This window comes from Pseudorca crassidens, chromosome 6, assembly GCF_039906515.1.
Source record: "Pseudorca crassidens isolate mPseCra1 chromosome 6, mPseCra1.hap1, whole genome shotgun sequence".
Lineage (NCBI taxonomy): Eukaryota > Metazoa > Chordata > Mammalia > Artiodactyla > Delphinidae > Pseudorca > Pseudorca crassidens.
Genome location: NC_090301.1, coordinates 3060574 through 3080603, shown reverse-complemented (window position 1 = coordinate 3080603; position 20030 = coordinate 3060574). Strand labels below are relative to the sequence as shown.

The 20030-nt window shown below is 43.9% G+C and overlaps 1 protein-coding gene across 3 annotated transcripts in view; it reads left to right on the top strand.

Annotated features, from left to right (window-relative positions):
* UBE2F (ubiquitin conjugating enzyme E2 F (putative)) overlaps nucleotides 1-20030 on the top strand; it is a 51752-nt gene that overhangs the window by 12839 nt on the left and 18883 nt on the right. For 2 of the 3 annotated variants that reach the window (XM_067740066.1, XM_067740068.1), the window contains exons 3-4: nucleotides 2698-2727; nucleotides 6781-6846. The exons of the other annotated variant lie outside the window; for it this stretch is intronic. In XM_067740066.1, the coding sequence (XP_067596167.1) occupies nucleotides 2698-2727; nucleotides 6781-6846 (96 nt within the window). The remainder of the gene's footprint in view (nucleotides 1-2697; nucleotides 2728-6780; nucleotides 6847-20030) is intronic. 3 annotated transcript variants of the gene reach the window in all.

Genomic DNA, 20030 nt, shown 5'->3' with positions numbered 1-20030 from the left:
AGGCCAGCCAGAGAAAACCAGGTTCCAGTGGCCAGCATCAATCTCTCAAAAGAAGGGTCCTCAAGAAGAGTTTCTTGTGAATTCTTATCAACAAAAAGTTAAGTAATAGTGTAATAAATATGTAAATAGTATTCACCTTAAAACCATCTAGATTTAATTATATGGATAGCATATATTTAAAAGTGATTAATATGCATGACTCATTTGATAAGAGGTGTGCTTTTTTGATAAAATGAGTGCCCTGTGTGGGCTGTTGGAGCAGAGCCTGGCTCGGACCCCATCCTGGTCGGAGGGCCGGGGTGGGTGGCCTCAGAGTGTTTCTTTACCCCGTGCCCTGCTAGAGTGAAAGGCGAAACTAAAGATCACCATGATCGTTATAAGTATGATGCTAGTGAACCTTCCATAGGATCTTCATCATTTTGTTTTAAGTGCATATATTCTAGTATACCATAGCACAAGACTGCCAGGACTGCAGTCCTTACTTCCTCCCTCCTCTGCCTCACCTCACTTGTCTGGATACCCATCCCGAGTGCCTGGAACCCAGACCTAATACATTTAGTGGGCCACCCGTCTCTACCGAGATTCTCAGCTAGCTGAGGTCAGAGCCTGTGCCTTTCCTAAACCTTTAGCCTCAAAATAGCCATCTGCCAGTCTCCCCACTAACTGCACTCAGCTTTACAAACATTGTGACCTCTCCCTTCCCACCCATTCTCCCCCTCTCCACCCCCTGCTCTGCACTTAAAGGAGTCATTTGCTTCTTGGTGTTTTGTAGACTGGTTTCATCTTTCCACTTACCTTCCTGTTGTTGTTGTTGTTGTTTTTTACATCTTTTTTGGAATATAATTGCTTTACAATGGTGTGTTAGTTTCTGCCTTATAACAAAGTGAATCAGTTGTGCATATACACATGTTCCCATATCTCTTCCCTCTTGTGTCTCCCTCCCTCCCACCCTCCCTATCCCACCCCTCCAGGCGGTCACAAAGCACTGAGCTGATCTCCCTGTGCTATGCGGTTGCTTCCCACCAGCTATCTACCTTACTGCCAACAAACACATGAAAGAATGCTCAACATCGTTAATCATTAGAGAAATGCAAATCAAAACTACAATGAGGTATCATCTCACACCGGTCAGAGATCCACATCCCAGGCTTGCCTCAGGCCTCATTCCCCTCTGACCAGTCTGTCCTCTCTACTGAATCATTCCTACTGTTCCTCCTGTCTCTCATCGGTGACTTTCCCTGCTTCTGTCCTCTGCTTTCTGCCAAAGTTCTTTCTTCTCACCAGTCTCTCCCCTTCGTTGGTCTCATGACGTCAGGTGGCATCACTCTGCAGGGGCTCCCCAGCCCTGGCCCTGGTCGTGCACCCAGACTTCAACTCTCCTACCCGCCCCCCTCAGCTTCCTCAGCCCTCAAGCCTCGGTGCCGTCTCTGATTGCCACACACACACACACACACACACACACACACACACACACACACACACGCGCACACACACACACACACACACACACACACACACGACAGTTGGCAGAGCCTTCTGTCCTCTTTGCTGTTAGGCACGCTGGCTCTCCCCACCTCTGCTGAGTCCTTGCCGCCTCTCGGAGCACCCACCTCCCAGGTCACCTGGCCTCCGCTTAGGTGTCCTCTTGAGGCAAAGCTTAGGAACTTTTGTTCAGAAACCTCCCCTGGCTCCTGTTGCTGCAGAATAAAGTGGAGAATTCTGCGCCCTCCACCATCCTGGCCCTGGTTTTCCACCTTGTTTCCCATTGCTCTGGCTGCACTGCATACCGTCTGGTTTCTGTGCTTGTCTGAGTTCTGTGCTTTTGCACATTGCTAACTTATCTCCTTGAAATACCTTTTCCCCACCTCTGTGGGACTGAATTCTACTGGTTCTTTAACGCCCAGATTGAAAACCTCCTCCTTCCTTTAGTCTCCGCAGCTGGAGAGTCGCCAGAGCACGTTATGTTATGTCAGAGGCGCAGACGACTTGCCTGCCCGGTTTCTTCTGGGTGCTCCCCCAGACCTCAGCTCGGTAATAGCAGGTTTGGTGGGAGCTCTGCAGCTTTGTCCTGGCAGAGGGGTGCTGGGCTTGAATGCTGAATGAGTGACGGATAGAAGAGGTCCCAGAGGAGAGCACTAGGGCTAAGGAATGTAGCTCCAAGGAGGAGGCTTCCTTGGGTATCAGCTTGCCCACAGATGGCAGGGGCAGCACATGAGCCCAGCAGGAGGTAGAGAGTTTTCTCTCCCTGGAAAAGTTCTAGCGCAAACTGGGCAAGCCCTCACGGGAAGACAAATCCGGAAAAACTGGAAGAGGCGGAGATATAAATATAAATCAGATTTTGAGGGCAGTAGTTCCACTACTTGGGGGAACAAGATTTTCAAAAACGCTTTAGTGACTGTTTACCTATACATAATTTCTATGTTAATTTTGAGTAGTTCTCATTCTCGCGGAAGTAAAATTTCAAGGGCCCTCGACTGCACTTGCTGGCATCCTGCAAGTCACTTTGTATCTTTGAAAGCAACTTCCTGGCTAAAAGTCTAACCTTTAGACCAAGTGTAGATTTCTGTTAATTCAGTTTTGTTTGTTTGTTTGTTTGTTTGTTTTCTTCATTGTTCTGGAGGGAATTGCCAGTTTAGAGCTGGTGATTTTATGTGGAGCAATTGACTAATATTAATAATTATCTCTTTGTTTCTACAGAGGTTGCAGAACTTGAAGCTAATTTACCTTGTAAGTATAGCATCCCCACACATTAAATGCTGTGAAATAATTGCATGGAGAAGCTTGTTTTATGTTTTGATAACTTTGCGTAGCAAAAAGCCCGTTTTCTATGTATGTTAGGAGTAGACAGGAGGATTTTCGAGACTCTGATAAGGAGGAGAATGTAGCACGGCAGTACTTCCTCTCCTTACTGTTTGTTGCAGAGGTGCGTTTGGTTAGGGTTTGTTCCTCTTACACAGCATTCTGTCCCACGTCCTCTTTTAGTGAAAAGGCATATAAATCAGTGGTGGACAGTCCTATTTTTGTTAGTGACAGTACCACGTTTTTGGCCCGAAAAGTGCTTATTTGTAATTTATCATTGTGCCCAAGGTAGGACAGCTGTGCTGCCTTGATGTCTCCAGGTCGCCTCACCTTGCTAGGTCCTTGTGCCCCAGCACACAGGGACTGACCGCGGGCCTCATTCGTCAGCGGGCTTGCTTACCAGCCAGTTAACTCCTGTGATACGTGTCAGTGTTTCTCTTTTCCCCTATCATTGATGCCTTCCCAAGCCATTATATTTTGTAAGACCATCAAAGTCTGAAAGCTTCGACCATTTTAGTATTTTTTGAAATTAGAACTTTTTATCATTATACTTGGTTAAGGCTGAATATATTTATCAATACGAGTGAACTATTTTATACGTGGGTCTCCTAGTCTGGGCGAATGCTCGAGAGAGTTTGATACGGAGGCCATCTGATACAGGGTGAGAGAGGGCCCATCCCAACCTCCACCTAAAGTTGGAAAGATAATTGTGGGGTGCAACCCTTAAGTGGTTGTGTAATCAGTGTGTAAGGGTAAGTACATATTGTTCCTTGAAAAATTATTTTTAATATATAGTATTTATATATGAGTATAGTGGGTTGTGCTATAAAATATATTTTAGTGTAAGTCAAAAATGTCTGGATTTTTGACTTCAAAGTTGCTTGACTTCAAAGTTTTCTTCTAGTCAGAACTAGAAGGAAATATCTTGGATTTCTATTAAAAGGTTATCTTTCCACCTACTGAAGTATTTACAACTGATTTGCTTTAAAATGTTCCAGGAAAACAAATGACTGTATGTGTGGGTAGGACAGACGAAGCAAGATTAGTAAAATACCGAAGCTGGGTGATGGGTTCATTATACTGTTCTCTCTTTTTTTCTCTATTCTTTTCAGATTATATAATAATCTAATAAGGTCCAATTAAAAAGGAAAATGAAGTAATCCTTCTATTTTCCACGCCCATCATATCTTCCCACTGGCCCTCCATCTTGAACATATATACACATGCAGACATTTAATCAAAGACCATAAAAAACTTCCAACTTACACCCAGTTTATTTTGTCCTTGTATGTTAATCTTACAGAGATTGTTGGTTTGTAACTAATATAGTTTAGCTTTATCTAAATGTTTGGTTTAAAAACAATAAAACTATAATTGGCTTTCAAACCAGGACTTTAACTAAAAACCTTAGGTTTGGAAAAGGCATGCCCCATCTTCCTTGCCTTTATAGCTAAGATGTCAGATTTTAAAAACTACATGCTATATGCTTCCTTTCTCTTCTTCTCCCTGCCTATTCTCTCAAAGTGGGGGGACATATAAATCAGTTTATACAAGTAAGCCAGGCTTTCCAAAAGTATGCAACTCACTAAAGAGGAAACAAGAAACCACCAAAGAATAGATCTTTACTATCTGATTAATAATCTTTCTAAAATATTAAGGCAAACAAAATAACTTGCCATATAGCAGTGCTGCTTAGTAATGATTCAGAACTAGTTCAGGAGCTCTGTTCATGTAAGTTTGTAGAGGTTTCTCTGTTTGCAAAAAGTAGAAGACATCTCTTTCAGATGGACGGAGATACCGTGAGAGCCTTAGCCTGTGCTTGCAGAGAGGAAAAGCTTAGTTCTGGAGTTTAGTAAAGCTGCTGCACTGAACTAAACAGGCTGACTTTTAATCGTTTGTTGTCATGTTAGAACCTAAGACTTCTTCTTAGCTTTAAAATGTTTGGTTCTTTTTAGAAGTTTTATTGTTATTTTTAATCCATCTCGATAATTTCTTTATTCTTGGTGGGCCAGTCTATATTAGAAGGATTGATTTCTACATCTGTACTTTTATTAAAACAAAGGAGAATACTAGACATTAAAAACAAATGGATGCTGCCAACTTTAACTAATCAATGAAACATTTCCTAAGCCCTTGTCATATGTTTTTGTTACATATATTTCACTAGAAAAATGGTGTTTCTCTTTCCAAGTTAAGATTAGGAAAAACGAATGCCATTTAAATTATTCCACACAGTTCAAATGTGTGGTTTGGGTGAAAGCCTTGAACTCTTTGGCCCCTGGTTTCTTTATTTTGAAAACAAGGAAAATGACAATGTGATCTCTGAGACCCTTTCCTGTTCTTCTAGATGGAGTTACCTTTCACTCTGCAACTATTTTCTGAGGGATCAGTCAAAAAAAGAAACCCCACTAACAGTTTTGCATTGTTTTTATGTGTCATCTCTGGCATGTTCATGAAGTAATGAAATGAGGCATGAACTAGTTTTTTTATTTTATTTTATTTTTTTGCAGTACGCGGGCCTCTCACTGTTGTGGCCTCTCCCGCTGCGGAGCACAGGCTCAGCGGCCATGGCTCACGGTCCCAGCCGCTCCGTGGCATGTGGGATCTTCCCGGACCGGGGCACAAACCCGTGTCCCCTGCATCGGCAGGCAGACTCTCAGCTACTGCGCCACCAGGGAAGCCCATGAACTAGTTTTTAATTTGGGAACTAAACTTCCTTCTCTTGATAACCTGTGTCGTCTTGGGCTGGTCACTGAACTTCTCTGGACCTTCATGTCATCTCTCACAATTGATGATGTTAGATTAGATGGTCTCTAAGGCTGTTTCCAAGGCTAAATTTGAATTGTCCTATTTTTGATGAAAATTCATACCATGTAAAACTAGGCAAATATTTTCATCAGGACTTGTAAGAAATAGCAGACGACCCAAGGAATCTAGCATAATATTTTCCAGGTTTATAAAATACAGACAATTTCTACGTATATTCCCTCCACATTCCTTCAGTATTTATCCCTTGGGTGTTTACCCTCTTCTGCATCGTTTGTCTGAAGGAGGCAGATGTAGGATGTCTTCCCTGTCTGCACCTTTGCAGTAGCTCTTCTCCAGTGGAACTACTTGGGTCTCCTGATCCAGACCGTTCTGGTTCAGTGCACATGCGATTAGAGTGTTGCCGTCCAAGTCAGCAGAGCATCCTGTCACCAGCAAACCAATCTGAATTATCGGTCGGGTTGTGAAGACGTTAAAAAAAAAAAAAAAAAAGAGGGCTTCCCTGGTGGCGCAGTGATGCAGGGGACACGGGTTTGTGCCCCGGTCCGGGAAGATCCCACATGCCGCGGAGCGGCTGGGCCCGTGAGCCATGGCCGCTGAGCCTGCATGTCTGGAGCCTGGTGGTCCACAACGGGAGAGGCCACAACAGTGAGAGGCCCGCGTACCGCAAAAAAAAAAAAAAAAAGAAAAGAAAAGAAAGAAAAAAGAAAAGCCGTGGTCTGGGTGTGAGCTACCTTAGCTGGTACAGTTACTTTTAACTTCTCTTTGCTGTGGTGGGTACAGATGACTGTGGTGCTGGGTGAACAGACCAGAAGTTCGGCCTGGGCTCTTTTTCTGGTTTTTCTATGTTTAGTTAGCCTTTACCCACATACATTAATCTCCTTGAGGTACGGTTTCTTCTTTTCAAAGTAAAGTAGCATCATTCTTGAAATTAATGGAAAAATCTCTATTTTAGGGACCATTTAAAGGGTTAAAGATAACATCCCAATTTGGAACTAACTAATAAAAAACTGTAAGGAGGAAAACACATAGCAAATATCACTGGTTTGCAACTTCAGCACATTGGCATAATTATTATTAAACAAATAGGGGAAATATACCGGTTTAGTCTATAGACTCAGCACCGTTAAACTTTCCCATGTGTTTCAAAGTTTGCCTCAACATAAAGACTGCTGCTAACTGTCAGACCTTCCTGACGGCCTGTTTCTTTTGCAGGTACGTGTAAAGTGTATTTTCCTGATCCAAACAAGCTTCATTGCTTTCAGCTAACTGTCACCCCAGGTAATATTCTTACATGTGTGAGTATTAAAGTGATTTTCAAACAGCAAATTCCAAAGGCTTTTGAAATCTATAATATTTGGTTTGATTTGTCCTCCAACTCTTTGAAAGTTATGACGGTAATGACCATTCCATATGAAGACAGGATACATGCTGTAGTCCAATAAAGCATAGGGAAGTGCTCTGAGGCATGTGGCGTGTACCCAGGAACTAGGTGCAGACGCTAACGCCCCCAGCGAATGGCGCCGAAGGCTCCTGGTGTAGGGTGGGGAGTATGAGCTCTGAGGACATAACTGGATTCAGATCCTGCTCTGCCATTTAGCAACAGTGTGGCCATGGTTAAATTGCTTAATAACCTCTCAGCTGCAGCCTACCCAGCTACAGAGTGGGGATCAAATAGAACCTATCTCATGGGACCGTTTGGAGGATTAAATAGATAATGGGTGTAAAGCACTTCAGCCTGGCCTGTTACAGGCACCAGGAAGGAAGCAGATTACCAGCTGTCCTTGTTAGCACTGATCAAGTGTCCAAGCTCCAAGTGCTCCGAGCTGGTAGGTGTTTCTCCTTGGTCACGCTGCGCAGCTAGAGGGAGGGCTTGGGTTTTTCCTGGTTACAGTGCAGCTCTGGGAGTTGCACGTTTCAACAGTGCAGCCCTCTGGCTTTATGTTGACAGTGGGTGTCATGGCCAGTGGAGCTGCTGTGGGCTGGCTGGTGAAGGAAGAAAGCAGGACAGAGGGAATTAACAAGAGGAGAAGCAGTGTTGTGGAGGAAGTGGAGGGTGTTATTTTATTTGGGGGAGGGAAAGGGAGTGAGAAACTGAGAATAATGAGTCACTAGCTAATTTAATTAAAAAGTGAAAGAATGCAGAATTTCAGTAGGTGGTAATGAACCCACAAATAACCCCTGGCATTGTCTCCCTGCAGGTAGGATGGTTTTTTCCCATGGAAGATGTTGTATTAGAACAGGAGAAATCCCATTTTCAAAATGTGCTTGAAAACTTAAAAAAATTCATTTAGTTTGTGTGGTGGTTCTACAGACGACTCTGGGGCGTATCCATAAATTCAGTCTGGTACCATTTCCATTTCTAAGATGAGTGAGCACTAGGGTAGAGATACTAACATCAGAACATCGTTGTCAGAAACAGGCGTTCCACAAGCCTGACCTCGAGAGAGGACTGAAGCTCAGGACTTGTAACTGTGAAGTGATGGAGGTTCTAACCATTCTTTGACCACCTTCATAAACACATTGCAAGCTCTGCCCTTTTTAGTGAGGGATACTGAGCACACTGTTTCCAGGTGACCAGAGGTCACCATTATGAATGTCAGTTACTCTTACTGTTAAGCATTGCAGGGTGTTTTCAGAAATTGTGGCAATTAAGATCGGTTCTCTGTTTACTAAGTAGTCTCACACTTGAGGGTTTGTAGTAAAGATATTTTCTTCTCTCTGCCTTTTTGGGGCATTTGTGAGAGCTTTGTGATTCTCAGCTATTCAGAACCGTGTTTGCTTTTGCCGGGCTTGTTACTGGCTTACATGAGTGAGTTTGTGTGGAGTCCAACCAGCCTCTGGATAGGTCTTTTGTTTGTTTTTTAACTGAATTTTTTTTACTAAATTACATGGATGTTGTTCTTATTGAGATTATGTCTATGACGCCATCTTTGATATTATTCTTGAAACTGCAGCACGATTGTTTGTTACAGTTTTTGTGTTCGCTCTTCCATCAAGTAAAGAAGGAATTTGTGTTTTGATGCCTGTAACTGCTTAGTACTTGAGCATTTATATTTGTGGAAGTGCGCACATGGAGTTTTGTGTGGCGTGCTCTTCAGGTGCTGTGTGTGCCCATGTTGTGTGGTGTCAGTGACTCAGAAAGCTGCTGTGGTTCTTGTCCTCTGTTATTAAGTGAAGCGCGGCAGAGATCCGCCAACGCTAAAAACTTGCCCAACATCCTGGTTTTTTAAAAAACTTTTCGGAGTCATGCTCTTCTTAGTTATTAAAGAAAAATAGGTCTGAGTAGTAAAGTTTTAACAGTATATGGAGCAGATGGTATTGAAAGTGGCTCATGTGCAGCCAGTAATACTGGGGCTGAGTCTGAAAACTCCATAATATAGAAGATCTAGATATTTAGGTGGTCAGGGTGGAAGAATTGCATCTGCACTTGAAGCTCAAAGCTCTTCTTTATCTGGCTCCTGGCAAGATAGTTCCTGTTCGTACTTGGTAACATTTTTATAGTTTTGTTTGTTTTTGGAATGTCCCTCATGCTTGGGAATAAATGTATTCTTCAGAGAAAAGATGGAAATGTAATTTGGTGATAGAGGAAAAGAAAAGAAATGAACTTAGAAGAAAAAAATCCCCACATCAACTCACAAAACAAGAAACAATACTAGAAAGTAAAATGAAACAAAACAAAGCAAAAATCTAAAGACTGGCTGAAATACCACCAGAGTCTTCTGTGAAGTTAGAGGGATGATTTGAAAAACTGGGCCAGGTCAGAGTTGCCCAGTTGACTTGTGGAGGTCCCCTCAGCCTGCCCCCACTGTGACATGGTGGCTTGTAGGCAGAGGGGACCATGGACCCTTTTTTTTTTTTATTTTAGTTTTTACTTTTTAAATAAATTTTGCTGAGGTATAAAATTACAAACAATAAAATGTACTAACTTGAACTGTAGAGTGTAATAAGTTTTGCAGAATGGATACACATCCCTGTGTAACCACAATCCCAGTAAACATCTTTCCAGCATTCCCAAAGTTCCCTTCTTCCCCTTTGCAGTCAATTCCTCACCCCCTGCTACCCACCCAAAATTGCTTTCTGATTTCTCTTATCATAAATTAGTTGTGTCAGTTCTTGAATTTCATATAAATGGAATCATATCATATATTCTTATTCTCTGGCTTCTTTCATGTAACATGTTTTTAAATTCATATGTATTGTTGTGGGCAACAGTATTGGTTGTATGAATATGACCTAATTATTTACCTATTGATGGGCACTTGAATTCTTTCCAGCTTTTGGCTGTGATGAGTAAGACTGCTCTTAGCATTCTCATACCATCCAAAGTTGTTTGGAATATTTTCTTATTAGTCTACTGATGTCTGTGGGATCTGCACTCATGTCCCTGTTTTCATTCCTGATGTTGATTTATTTGGATCTTCTATTTTTTTCCTTGATCATGTTAGCTTGAGGTTTATCCAGTTGATCTCTTACAAAGAGCAAGCTTTTGTTTTTCTCAGTTGTTTATCCATTTTATTGGTTTCTGCTGTTTTCTTTATTATTTCCTTCCTTATACCTTGGGTTTAATTTGCTTTTCTTTTTCTGCTTTCCTAAGGTGGAAACTTAGATTGATTTAAAAAAAAATTTTTAAGCAATGTTGATTGAGCTATAAGTTACATTATTTTAGTCAGCGTAATGCTTCTGAGTTTCATCTATGTGGTATTTTGTATCTTTATTGGTGGGCTGTATTCTATTGTATGGGTTTTATTTGTAACAGGTTATAACAGGCTATTGATGAACCTTTGTGTTATTTCCACTTCTGGGCTGTTGTGAATAAAGCTCCCGTAAACCTTTGTGGGCAGGTCTTCGTCTGCCAACGTTTTTTATTTCTCCTGGCAGCGCAATTACTAGGTTATGTGTTAAGAGTAAGTTTAACTGCATAAAACACTGCCATGCTCTTTTCCAAAATGAAAGTACTGTTTTGCATTCCTGCTAGCAATGAATGAGAATTCCAGTTACCCTACATTCTTGCCAATAGCTAGTATTATCAGTCTTTTCAATTTTAGCTATTCTGTTAGGTATGTGTCTCATTGTGACTTTAATTTGCATTTCCCTAGTGACTAAAGATGTTGGGCATCATTTCCCAAGCTTGTTTACTCTCTATCTCCTTTGTTCAAGTGTCTATTCAAATAATTTTACCCATTTAAAAATTGTATTGCTTGTCTCATTACTGAGTTGTAAGTTTTATATACCTGGTATAAGTTCTTTATTAGATATGTGGGAGGTTGTTTCTTTGTTTTTTAATTTTATTTATTTTTGTCTGCGTTGGATCTTCGTTGCTGTGCGTGGGCTTTCTCTAGTTGCGGTGAGCACGGGCTACTCTTCAGTGTGGTGCGCGGGCTTCTCATTGTGGTGACTTGTTGCGGAGCACAGGCTCTAGGCGTGCAGGCTCAGTAGTTGTGGCACACGGGCTTAGTTGCTCCGTGGCATGTGGGATCTTGCCCAACCAGGGATCGAACCTGTTTCCCCTGCATTGACAGGCGGATTCTTAACCACTGTGCCACCAGGGAAGTGGGTTTTTTAATGGTTAATAACATCCTTTTTATTATTGTTACATATATTAAAAATTCTGATTGGGGAATTCTATAGCTACATTGTAAATCTTGTATATTTATGTGTATATTCACGTAAATATGTTTTTAAATGTGTTGGTTATTAGATTTGTCATGTTTTCTTAATTTTAACATTTAATTTATAAAAACTCCCTAAGTGATGAGCATGATAATAAAAGTGCACCTTACACTGAGTCATGAAATTTAAATTGTTTTATCTGTTATCCCCATTATGTTTGGTTCTTAGTTATTCTAAGCTTTGTTTCAGAGCTTTGGAGTTATAGAAGGAAAAATTTCTTAGTATGAAATAAAGTAAGATTCCCAGTTTCTGAGCAAAGAAATACGGTTAGTAAGCCTGAAACACAGGTTTGGTTCCACACATGAACATTTGGAACAACATTTAAATAATCATGGACGTGTTAAAAGATGCGGAAATGGGTCAGAGCACTGAAGCAGGCCTTTGGCTTGACCACCACCCCAGTCTCACAGTAGTGTGTGTGTAGCTTACTGTTAATGTGTCGCGGTTTCGACACAGAATGTGTGCTCTCAGCCCTGGTGCTTTCTAGGGTGATTTTAGCTTTATAGGGATACCCATCATGAGGGACAGACTTTTCCCTGATGGAGTCTTTTCTTTCAAATCATCCTGGAAATGCAGGTGGCAGTTCTCCCCCCTTCATATGTAATAGATACGTGGTGATTGCTCTTGAGACAGTCGGTTATCTGCCTTCACATCAGCTAACTTTTGTTAGGGAAACATTCACTGCTCTTTTCCTTGCTGCTTGCAAGAACTGTGTTGATGCAATATGTCTCTGCTTACTGCTGAGTAGGTGACATGTTGTCCGATATATACTGTTTTCTGATTGTCCGATGTATACTGATTTCTGCCCTCTGCCTCGCACGTAAAACTGAGGCAAATTCTCTCTTGGGATGCTCAGGTTTCTAGGAGTGGGTGTGCAATTAAATGTCTGACGTACTGTTTTAGAAGCCATTCGTTACCATGGTTAAATATATATTCTTATGGTTTCCAGTAAAAATGTGTATAATTACATAAAATATTTAAAAATGACGTGCTGTTTAAATGTTGAGCTTTTTGGCATTGTAAAATCGCCAGCGCCCCTTCATTTTCCTGGACCACCTGATGGTGCCTTTTATGTAGCAGGATTTACCTGTATCTTTTTTAAAAATCATGTTTAGTAAGGTATAATTTATAGACAGTAGAGCCACTGTTCTTAGGTGTACTGTTCTCTACATTTTGACAGACACATACAGTTGTGTAGACACCAACACAATCAAGATACACATAAAATGTTTCCATCAGCTCAAAAGTTGGGCCCCTTTGTAGTCAGTTTCCTCTCCCCACCCCCAGCCCCTGGCAATCATTGATCTGATTTCTGCCCTGTTGCTTTACCTTTTCCGGAATGTCATATAAATGGCCCCAGCCAGTATGTAGCATTTTGTCCATGGCTTCTTTCACTGAGCACAGTGCTTGTGAGAGTCATCCATGTTGGTGCATGTGTTATGATTTCCATTGGCCATCAGTGACTTTGAAGGTGGAGGAAGGAATACAGGTGGCTGCTTAAAGCTGGAAAGTGAAGGACGTGGATTTTTCCTAGAGCCACCAGAAAGAAATGCAGCCCTGCCAGCTCTTATGTTAGCCCAGTGAGATTCATTTTGGACAAATGACCTACAAAAGATAGTAATTTTTTATTGTTTAAGCTGCTACGTTTGTGGTAATTTATTACAGCAACCAATACAAAACTAATACAGTGCTTTTTGTGTCCTAAGAAATGCAAAGATTTCCTTTTTTTTTTTTTAAGGAGTTTTATAGCTTTAGGTTTTAAAGTTAGGTCTGTGAGCCATTTTGAGTTAATTTTTGCATATGGTGCAAGATAGGGCTCTAGTTTCTTTCCTTCCCCTCCCCTCCTTACTCTTCCTGGGATGAATGGGGAAGTGTTCCCTTCTGTTTCCTGGAAGAGTTTTATGTAGAGTTACTATTAATTCTTTATTGAATGATAGAATTCGCCAGTAAAGCCACCTAGGTCTAGTATTTTATTGTTTTGTTTTTGTGGTAAGAGTTTAAGTACTGTATGAATAAAATTTCTTAGATAGGGGTTAACTTGGGCTTCTTATTTTTGAGTGAGCTTTGGTGATTTGTATGTTTCAAAGAATTTGTTCATACCATCGACATTTTCACATTTATTGGTATAAGGTTGCTCTTAACATCTTCTGACCCTTTTAAGTTCTGTAGAGTCTGTGTTGATAATCCCCTCTTTAATTCCTGCCATTGAAAATGTCCGTTTTCTGTATTCTTGATCAGGTTAGCTAGAGGTTATCAATTTTATTGGTCTCTGCAAGGAACCAGTTTTCGGTTTCATTGGTTTTCCTCGAATGTACTTTTGTTCTCTCATATTTGCTCGTCTCAGTTTACTTTGCCCGTCTTTCTTTAGTTCTGCAGGAGGACGCTTAGGCTAGCGCTGCTCTGCTTCCGCTCCCGTCCGGGCCTTCGTCGCGCAGAGTCTCGTTTACTGTGCATTTGTTATAACCCACAGTACGTTACTATTTTTGTTTCAGATAATTACATTTTCTTCATATATTTATCAGCATATTTACCACTTAACAGCGTTCATTCCTTCTTGTAGATCTGAGGTCCCATCTGTTACTTTTCTTCTGCCTGAAGAACGTCCTTGGATTTTTTTTTGTAGTGCAGATTTGCTGAATGATGAATTCTGCCAGCTTTGCTGAATGTTGAATTCTTAAGTTGACAATTTCAGCATTTTAAGGATATCATTCTACTGCCTTCTGACATTGTTTTTTCTTATAAGAAGTTAGCGGTGGGCTTCCCTGGTGGCGCAGTGGTTGAGAGTCCGCCTGCCGATGCAGGGGACGCGGGTTCGTGCCCCGGTCCGGGAAGATCCCACGTGCCGCGGAGCGGCTGGGCCCGTGAGCCATGGCCGCTGAGCCTGCGCGTCTGGAGCCTGTGTTCCGCAACGGGAGAGGCCACAGCACTGAGAGGCCCATGTACCGCAAAAAAAAAAAAAAAAGAAGTTAGTGGTGATTCTTTGTTTCATTTTATGTGATATGCATTTTATTCTCTGGCTGTTTTTAATGTTCTCTCTTTGTCACAGTTTTTAGCAGTTTTATTATGATGTGCTTTGATGTGGTTTTCTTTCTGTTTATCTCACTTGGGGTTTATTGACCTTTTTGGATCTGTGAGTTACAGTTTTCATCAAATTTAGAAATAACTGACCGGGGCTTCCCTGGTGGCGCAGTGGTTGAGAGTCCACCTGCTGATGCAGGGGACACGGGTTCGTGCCCCAGTTCGAGAAGATCCCACATGCTGTGGAGTGGCTGAGCCCGTGAGCCGTGGCCACTGAGCCTGCGCGTCCGGAGCCTGTGCTCCACAACGGGAGAGGCCACAACAGTGAGAGGCCCGCGTACGGCAAAAAAAAAAAAAAAAAGAAAAAAAGAAAAAAGCATATACAGAAATAACTGACCAACATTTCTTTCAATATTTTATCTATAACCCCTTTATGGGACTCCAGTTAGATATACGAATGTTAATATCTCTTACCTAGGGACTTCCCTGGTGGTCCAGTGGTAAAGAATCCACCTTCCAATGCAGGGAAGCGGGTTCGATCCCTGGTCCGGGAACTAAGATCCCACATACTGCGGGGCATCTAAGCCCCATGCCACAACTGCTGAGCTCAAGCACTTCAACTAGAGAGCCTGTGTGCCACAAACTACAGAGCCCACGTGCTCTGGAGCCCGTGTGCCACAGCTGGAGAAGAGAAAACCTGCACGCCGCAACTAGAGAGAAGCCTGAGCGCCACAACGAAGAGCCCACACGCAACTAACACCCGACACAGCCAAAAAAAAAATAAAATAAAAAAATAAATAAAATAAATATTTAAAAAGTATGCATATCCCCAAGTAAAACTTTAAAAAAGATATCTCTCTCTTTTTTTTTTTTTTTTTTTTTTTGCGGTACGCGTGCCTCTCACTGTTGTGGCCTCTCCCGTTGCAGAGCACAGGCTCCAGACGCGCACGCTCAGTGGCCATGGCTCACGTGCCCAGCTGCTCCACGGCATGTGGGATCTTCCCGGACCGGGGCACGAACCCGTGTCCCCTGCATCGGCAGGCGGACTCTCAACCACTGCGCCACCAGGGAAGCCCCCCCAAAATATATATCGCTTACCTGTATATTCCCTATACATATAAACTAGACTTCCATTGGGGTCAGAAGGTTTTGTTCACTTTTCTCTCTGTGCCTCACTGTGGATCGTTTCTATTTCTGCTGAGTTTTGTTTGTTTTGTTTTTGGCCACACTGCACGGCTTGTGGAATCTTAGTTTCCTGACCAGGGATTGAACCTGTGCCCTTGGCAGTGAGAGTGCCGAGTGCTAACCACGGGACGCCAGGCAAATCCCTGCAGCGCTTGATTGACTCTGAGGCTCATCCAGTGAAGTGTTCGTTTCAGATATTATGTTTTTTAGCTCTTGATATTCTGTTTACTACATCTAAAATGTCTTCTCCATTTCTTTCCTCATGTTCGCGGTTTCCTCTGAATCTCAGCACCCCTCTCTCACAGCTGACTCGGGGTCTGTCTGCAGCTCCGCCCGGCCTGGCTCCTCCTCTGCTCCCAGCGGCCTTCCTCTCTCTGCTCCCCTCGCGCCCCCCCACCCCCACTCTGTCTCCTTTCCCTTGACCCGCTCATCCCCAGGTCCCTGTGACACCGCCTGATGTGAAGCGGCCTGCCAGCTGTGGAGCAGCTGGTACTCAGTCCATGTGCCTCAGTGGCTCCTTTAAAGCAGCCGCAGTGTGGCGGACTGGGTACGTGAGCAGAGCTTCCGGCGGCTGCGCGTGGTCCACGCTCCACGTGTCAGCGTGCTTGTTGCTGTGCTGCTGGCGGTGCTTGTCTTCAGGTCTTCCGTAACGCCCGCCCCACAGGCTCTCCCTCTTCAGTGAGCCCGCTGCACGGGCGCTCAGTGTCGCTCAGCTTGGCGCCGCGGTTTTCTTTTGCTATATTTTCACCTGAGTGTGGGCAAGCCAGGCCTGTGAGCCAAAGCCCACCCCGGGCCAGTTGTGCAGGCCTCGAGCCGAGAATGGTTTCTACATTTTCAAAGGGCTATTTAAAAAGATAAAAAAATAAAACAAACCAGTACATGACAGAGACCTGTAGCCCAAAGCCCCAGGTACGTAGCGCCTGGCCCTTTTCAGAGAGTTTGCCGACCCCTGATCTACAAGGTTATCTTGGCAGGAATTGTGTTTTTCCTGCCCTTAAGTTTAAAATTTGCATAGAGTGTAATTTCCAGTGTGCTGTAAATATTGACATTTAAAGGGGAAAGTATTATTTTACTCTTTAAAATGTTTCCAGTAGAATCTAAATACCATGGCTACACCCACCATCATGCATTAAAAAAAAACATATGTATATGAACAGGCTCCACTTTAATGGTTGGAAAATGTTCGTGGCTGCCTTTTCTCCTTGCACTCATATATTTTTATTTCACTCGTCTCACAGAATTTTATCCTAATATAAATATTCCTCTGCCTATAAGAATTTTTCACCCTGTCATACTGTTTTGTAACTATATATTTATATTTATTTAAGAAGTTCCTATCACTGTGAGACTCCTGGGTGTTGAACATCTTCTTTTGAACGATTGTTACAGTTGTTGTTTGTACCAGCTCCTGGCTCCTGGTTTTCTTCTGTTGCTGCCACTGCCCCTCCTGTCCCGTCTCCTGGCCCAAGTCGGGGATGCCTCAAGGCTTTGTACTGTCCTTGGACCTCCATAGTCAGGCCCCTGGGGACCTCGCCAGCTCATGAAATCTGGATGCTCTTATACACAGCTCCCAAACCTCGCATGCAGCCCTGACCTCTCCCCTACACTCCAGAAAGATCTGTCCAGAAAGATCTGCCAGCTGCGATCAGTGTCTCCGCTTGGTTGTTGACATGAAATCTCAAATTAATCTCAAATCTGATGTTGGACTTGGCGCACCTGTGCCCTCTGCAGTCTTTTTATCTTCGAGGTGACGGCTCTGCACTTCTCCATTGCAGGGTCAAACAGCGCAGGGCTTCGACTCCTTTCTTCCCCACCCCACCCCTAATCTGCCAGCAAATCCTGGTGTTGCTACCATCAGAGTATCTCTACTCCAGCTGCTCCTACCCTGCTCCTAACCAGCATGATGTTTCTGTGGTCCTGCCCCTCCTCTGCTCAGGCCCCTCTTGTTGCTCCCTGCCTTGCTGAATAAGAGCCAGTGCACTTAGCAGTGGCCTGCGAGGCCAGGCCTGCTACCTCCGCAGCCGCAGCTTCCCCTTCCCTTGCCTCACCTTCTGGCCTCTGCATGTGCCCTGAATGCATCAGGCGCTCTCATGGGTCTCTCACCACTCTTCCATACCTGGAGTGTTCTTCTCCCGGATACCCTCCGTTTTCCAGCCTTCACTCTCAGACCTCCCTATTTAAAATTGCAGCTCCTCCTACCTCCTGGCCCCTCAGCCCTTTTTCACTTTCTGTTATATGATTAACTTACTTACTTTGTTTCTTCCCACTAGAATGTAAGCTTCATGAGGGCAGGAAGGTCTCTTGCTGGTGGTGCCTAGAACAGTGCCTGACACATAGTAACACTCACCAAATGTTTGTTGGATAAATAGTGATGGTTACTAAACACAATAGCGTTTCATCGGAGATGTATCTGAGAGCGAGAGGCTGCTCTTAGCATTTTTCTGATTTAGTTGATGTGCTTGTGAACGATGTTACTTAATGCCAGAAAGAAGGGGTCAATATCAGTTTTATTCCTTCCTTTTGTCTTTGTAGGTATAGACACTGAGAACTGCTTGTTCATATAAATAAGTAGGCAGGCACGGAAGGTGTTTGTTGTCACTACGTCTTTGTGTCCCTGGACTTCAAAGTTAGGGGCCAAAAATCATACAAGGTATTTTACTGTGGTCTTTCAGCTGATTACTAGATTAGGTTCCTTCTTCTATTTTGTTGAAAGCAAAGAGTTGGGAACCACCTGGCTGGAAATGGCTTTACAAACCCAGTCATTAGAATCCCTTTGTGTCGCATTTTCCGAGGTACGCACCAAAACCACTTTCCTAAGACCTGCCAACCGACCGCTAATCATACCCATCATTCTTCACTTGACGGCCTCTCATGTTACCTGAAATATTCAGAAAGCATTGAGAACATTGTGATATTAATTTCCTCTTACCCCTACCAATATATATTAAAAACTTAGGGTTTACCAAGACTCGTGGCTGCAGATTTAGCTCGTTCAGCGTATCAGAAATTTCTGCCGTGTGCATCAGTAGGCAGGACCAGTTCTAACTGCCAAGACTCTCTCTCTGGCGAAGCCTCTAAAGTAAGATGTGTCTCCAACAGCTGCCTGACTTCCGAGTTTAACCCCTAGTGGAGAGGTGAGGTGCGGGGCTGGCACCGCGCGGGGGAAGGCACGGGCCTCTTGCTTCTTGGCACCCTCTTCGCTTGCTTCTCATGGGGTGAGGCATTCTTTTCCAGTAGTCCCGTGATTGACATTACTAAATGAAATCTAATCGTCCCTGCCATCAGGCTCCACGTGTGTCTAACTTCAAGACATTCCAACTTGAACTGGGACATCTTATCTTTAACGCCATGCTTTGCCCTTTACAGAAATGGGTGTAAGATAGGGAAAGGCACAACCCTGCATAGTGCCTCGATTCAAGGAGCTTTACTGTGACCAGTGCATCACACCTTGGTGCAGTGCATCACAGGGAGAGGCTAGATGAGCAGGAGGCCTTCTGTTACAAGTGGGAGAAAGACAGTGAAAGGGGAGGTGGGAAGGGGCAGCTGGCATGACTCCTTGGCCTCACAAGTACTGTTGGGCAGATTGATTTCATGATAGGGCACTCGTGGACACTGGCCATCTAGAAGTGGATTCTGTTAAAGCTGTCAGTGCCCACATACCCCGTGGACAGTGTGTCCTCCCCGCAGTACCCTGGCTGGAAGACACTAGCGTATGGTTCCTGGCAGGAAGGAGGGAGTAGGCTCCAGGGCACAGAGGGCTCCCTGTGTAACACAGCGAGATAAGGCGAGTTCTAACTGCGGGACAGACATAAATGTTGACACAATCTCAACGCCCTTAAAGAAGAAAAATGGTTTTTTAGTGGCTGGTTTGAGACCAACAACTTCCTATTAAATGTTCATTTTATATAAAAAGCTGAGGGAAGTGATAAAATGTAATATTGCTGATTTGTTCACGATGATAATATTTTAGAGGAAGTTGAACATTCGTTTTAAAGATGGTGGTATCAAATTGTGAAGTTCAGAGTAATTTAACTACTGTGGGGGGCATTCGTGCTGGAGCGCCCTCTGTTGGCAGCCACACCAGCAGCGCTTGCAACTCAGCCGAGCCCACTGCCGGCGGACTCCAGGAGAGGCAGAGAGGTGGGCGGCGCAGCGAGGGAGTTGGGACTGAGCTGTGGGGTCTGCAGACCTGGGGCGGCGGGGGGGACACGGCGGTGCCGCTCTGACCCTGGACATTCTTCTGCGTACCCTCCAGCCCCTTTCCAGAGGGCCTGCTCTGTTCTGAAGGCTGTACCAAGCGCTCGGCCAGCCAGCCCACGAGTGCTGACCGGGCACAGTCGCTGAGACGGTGATTTTGTCTGGCTGGTTCACTGCCGTGTCCCCGGCCAGGGTCTGGAGCAGGGCCTGGCAGAGGGTCCATGCTCAGTCAGTGTTTGCCGAGTGACTGGAAGCCACATGCCGGGCACCGGGGAAAAGCAGTCAGCACAAGCCTGCCTCCCCCGTGGAGCTGATTCTCGTGGGGAGACCAGCGGCACACAGGTGACCGAGCGCTGAAGCAAGGTGGTCACGTGTCATTGAGGGGAGGCACT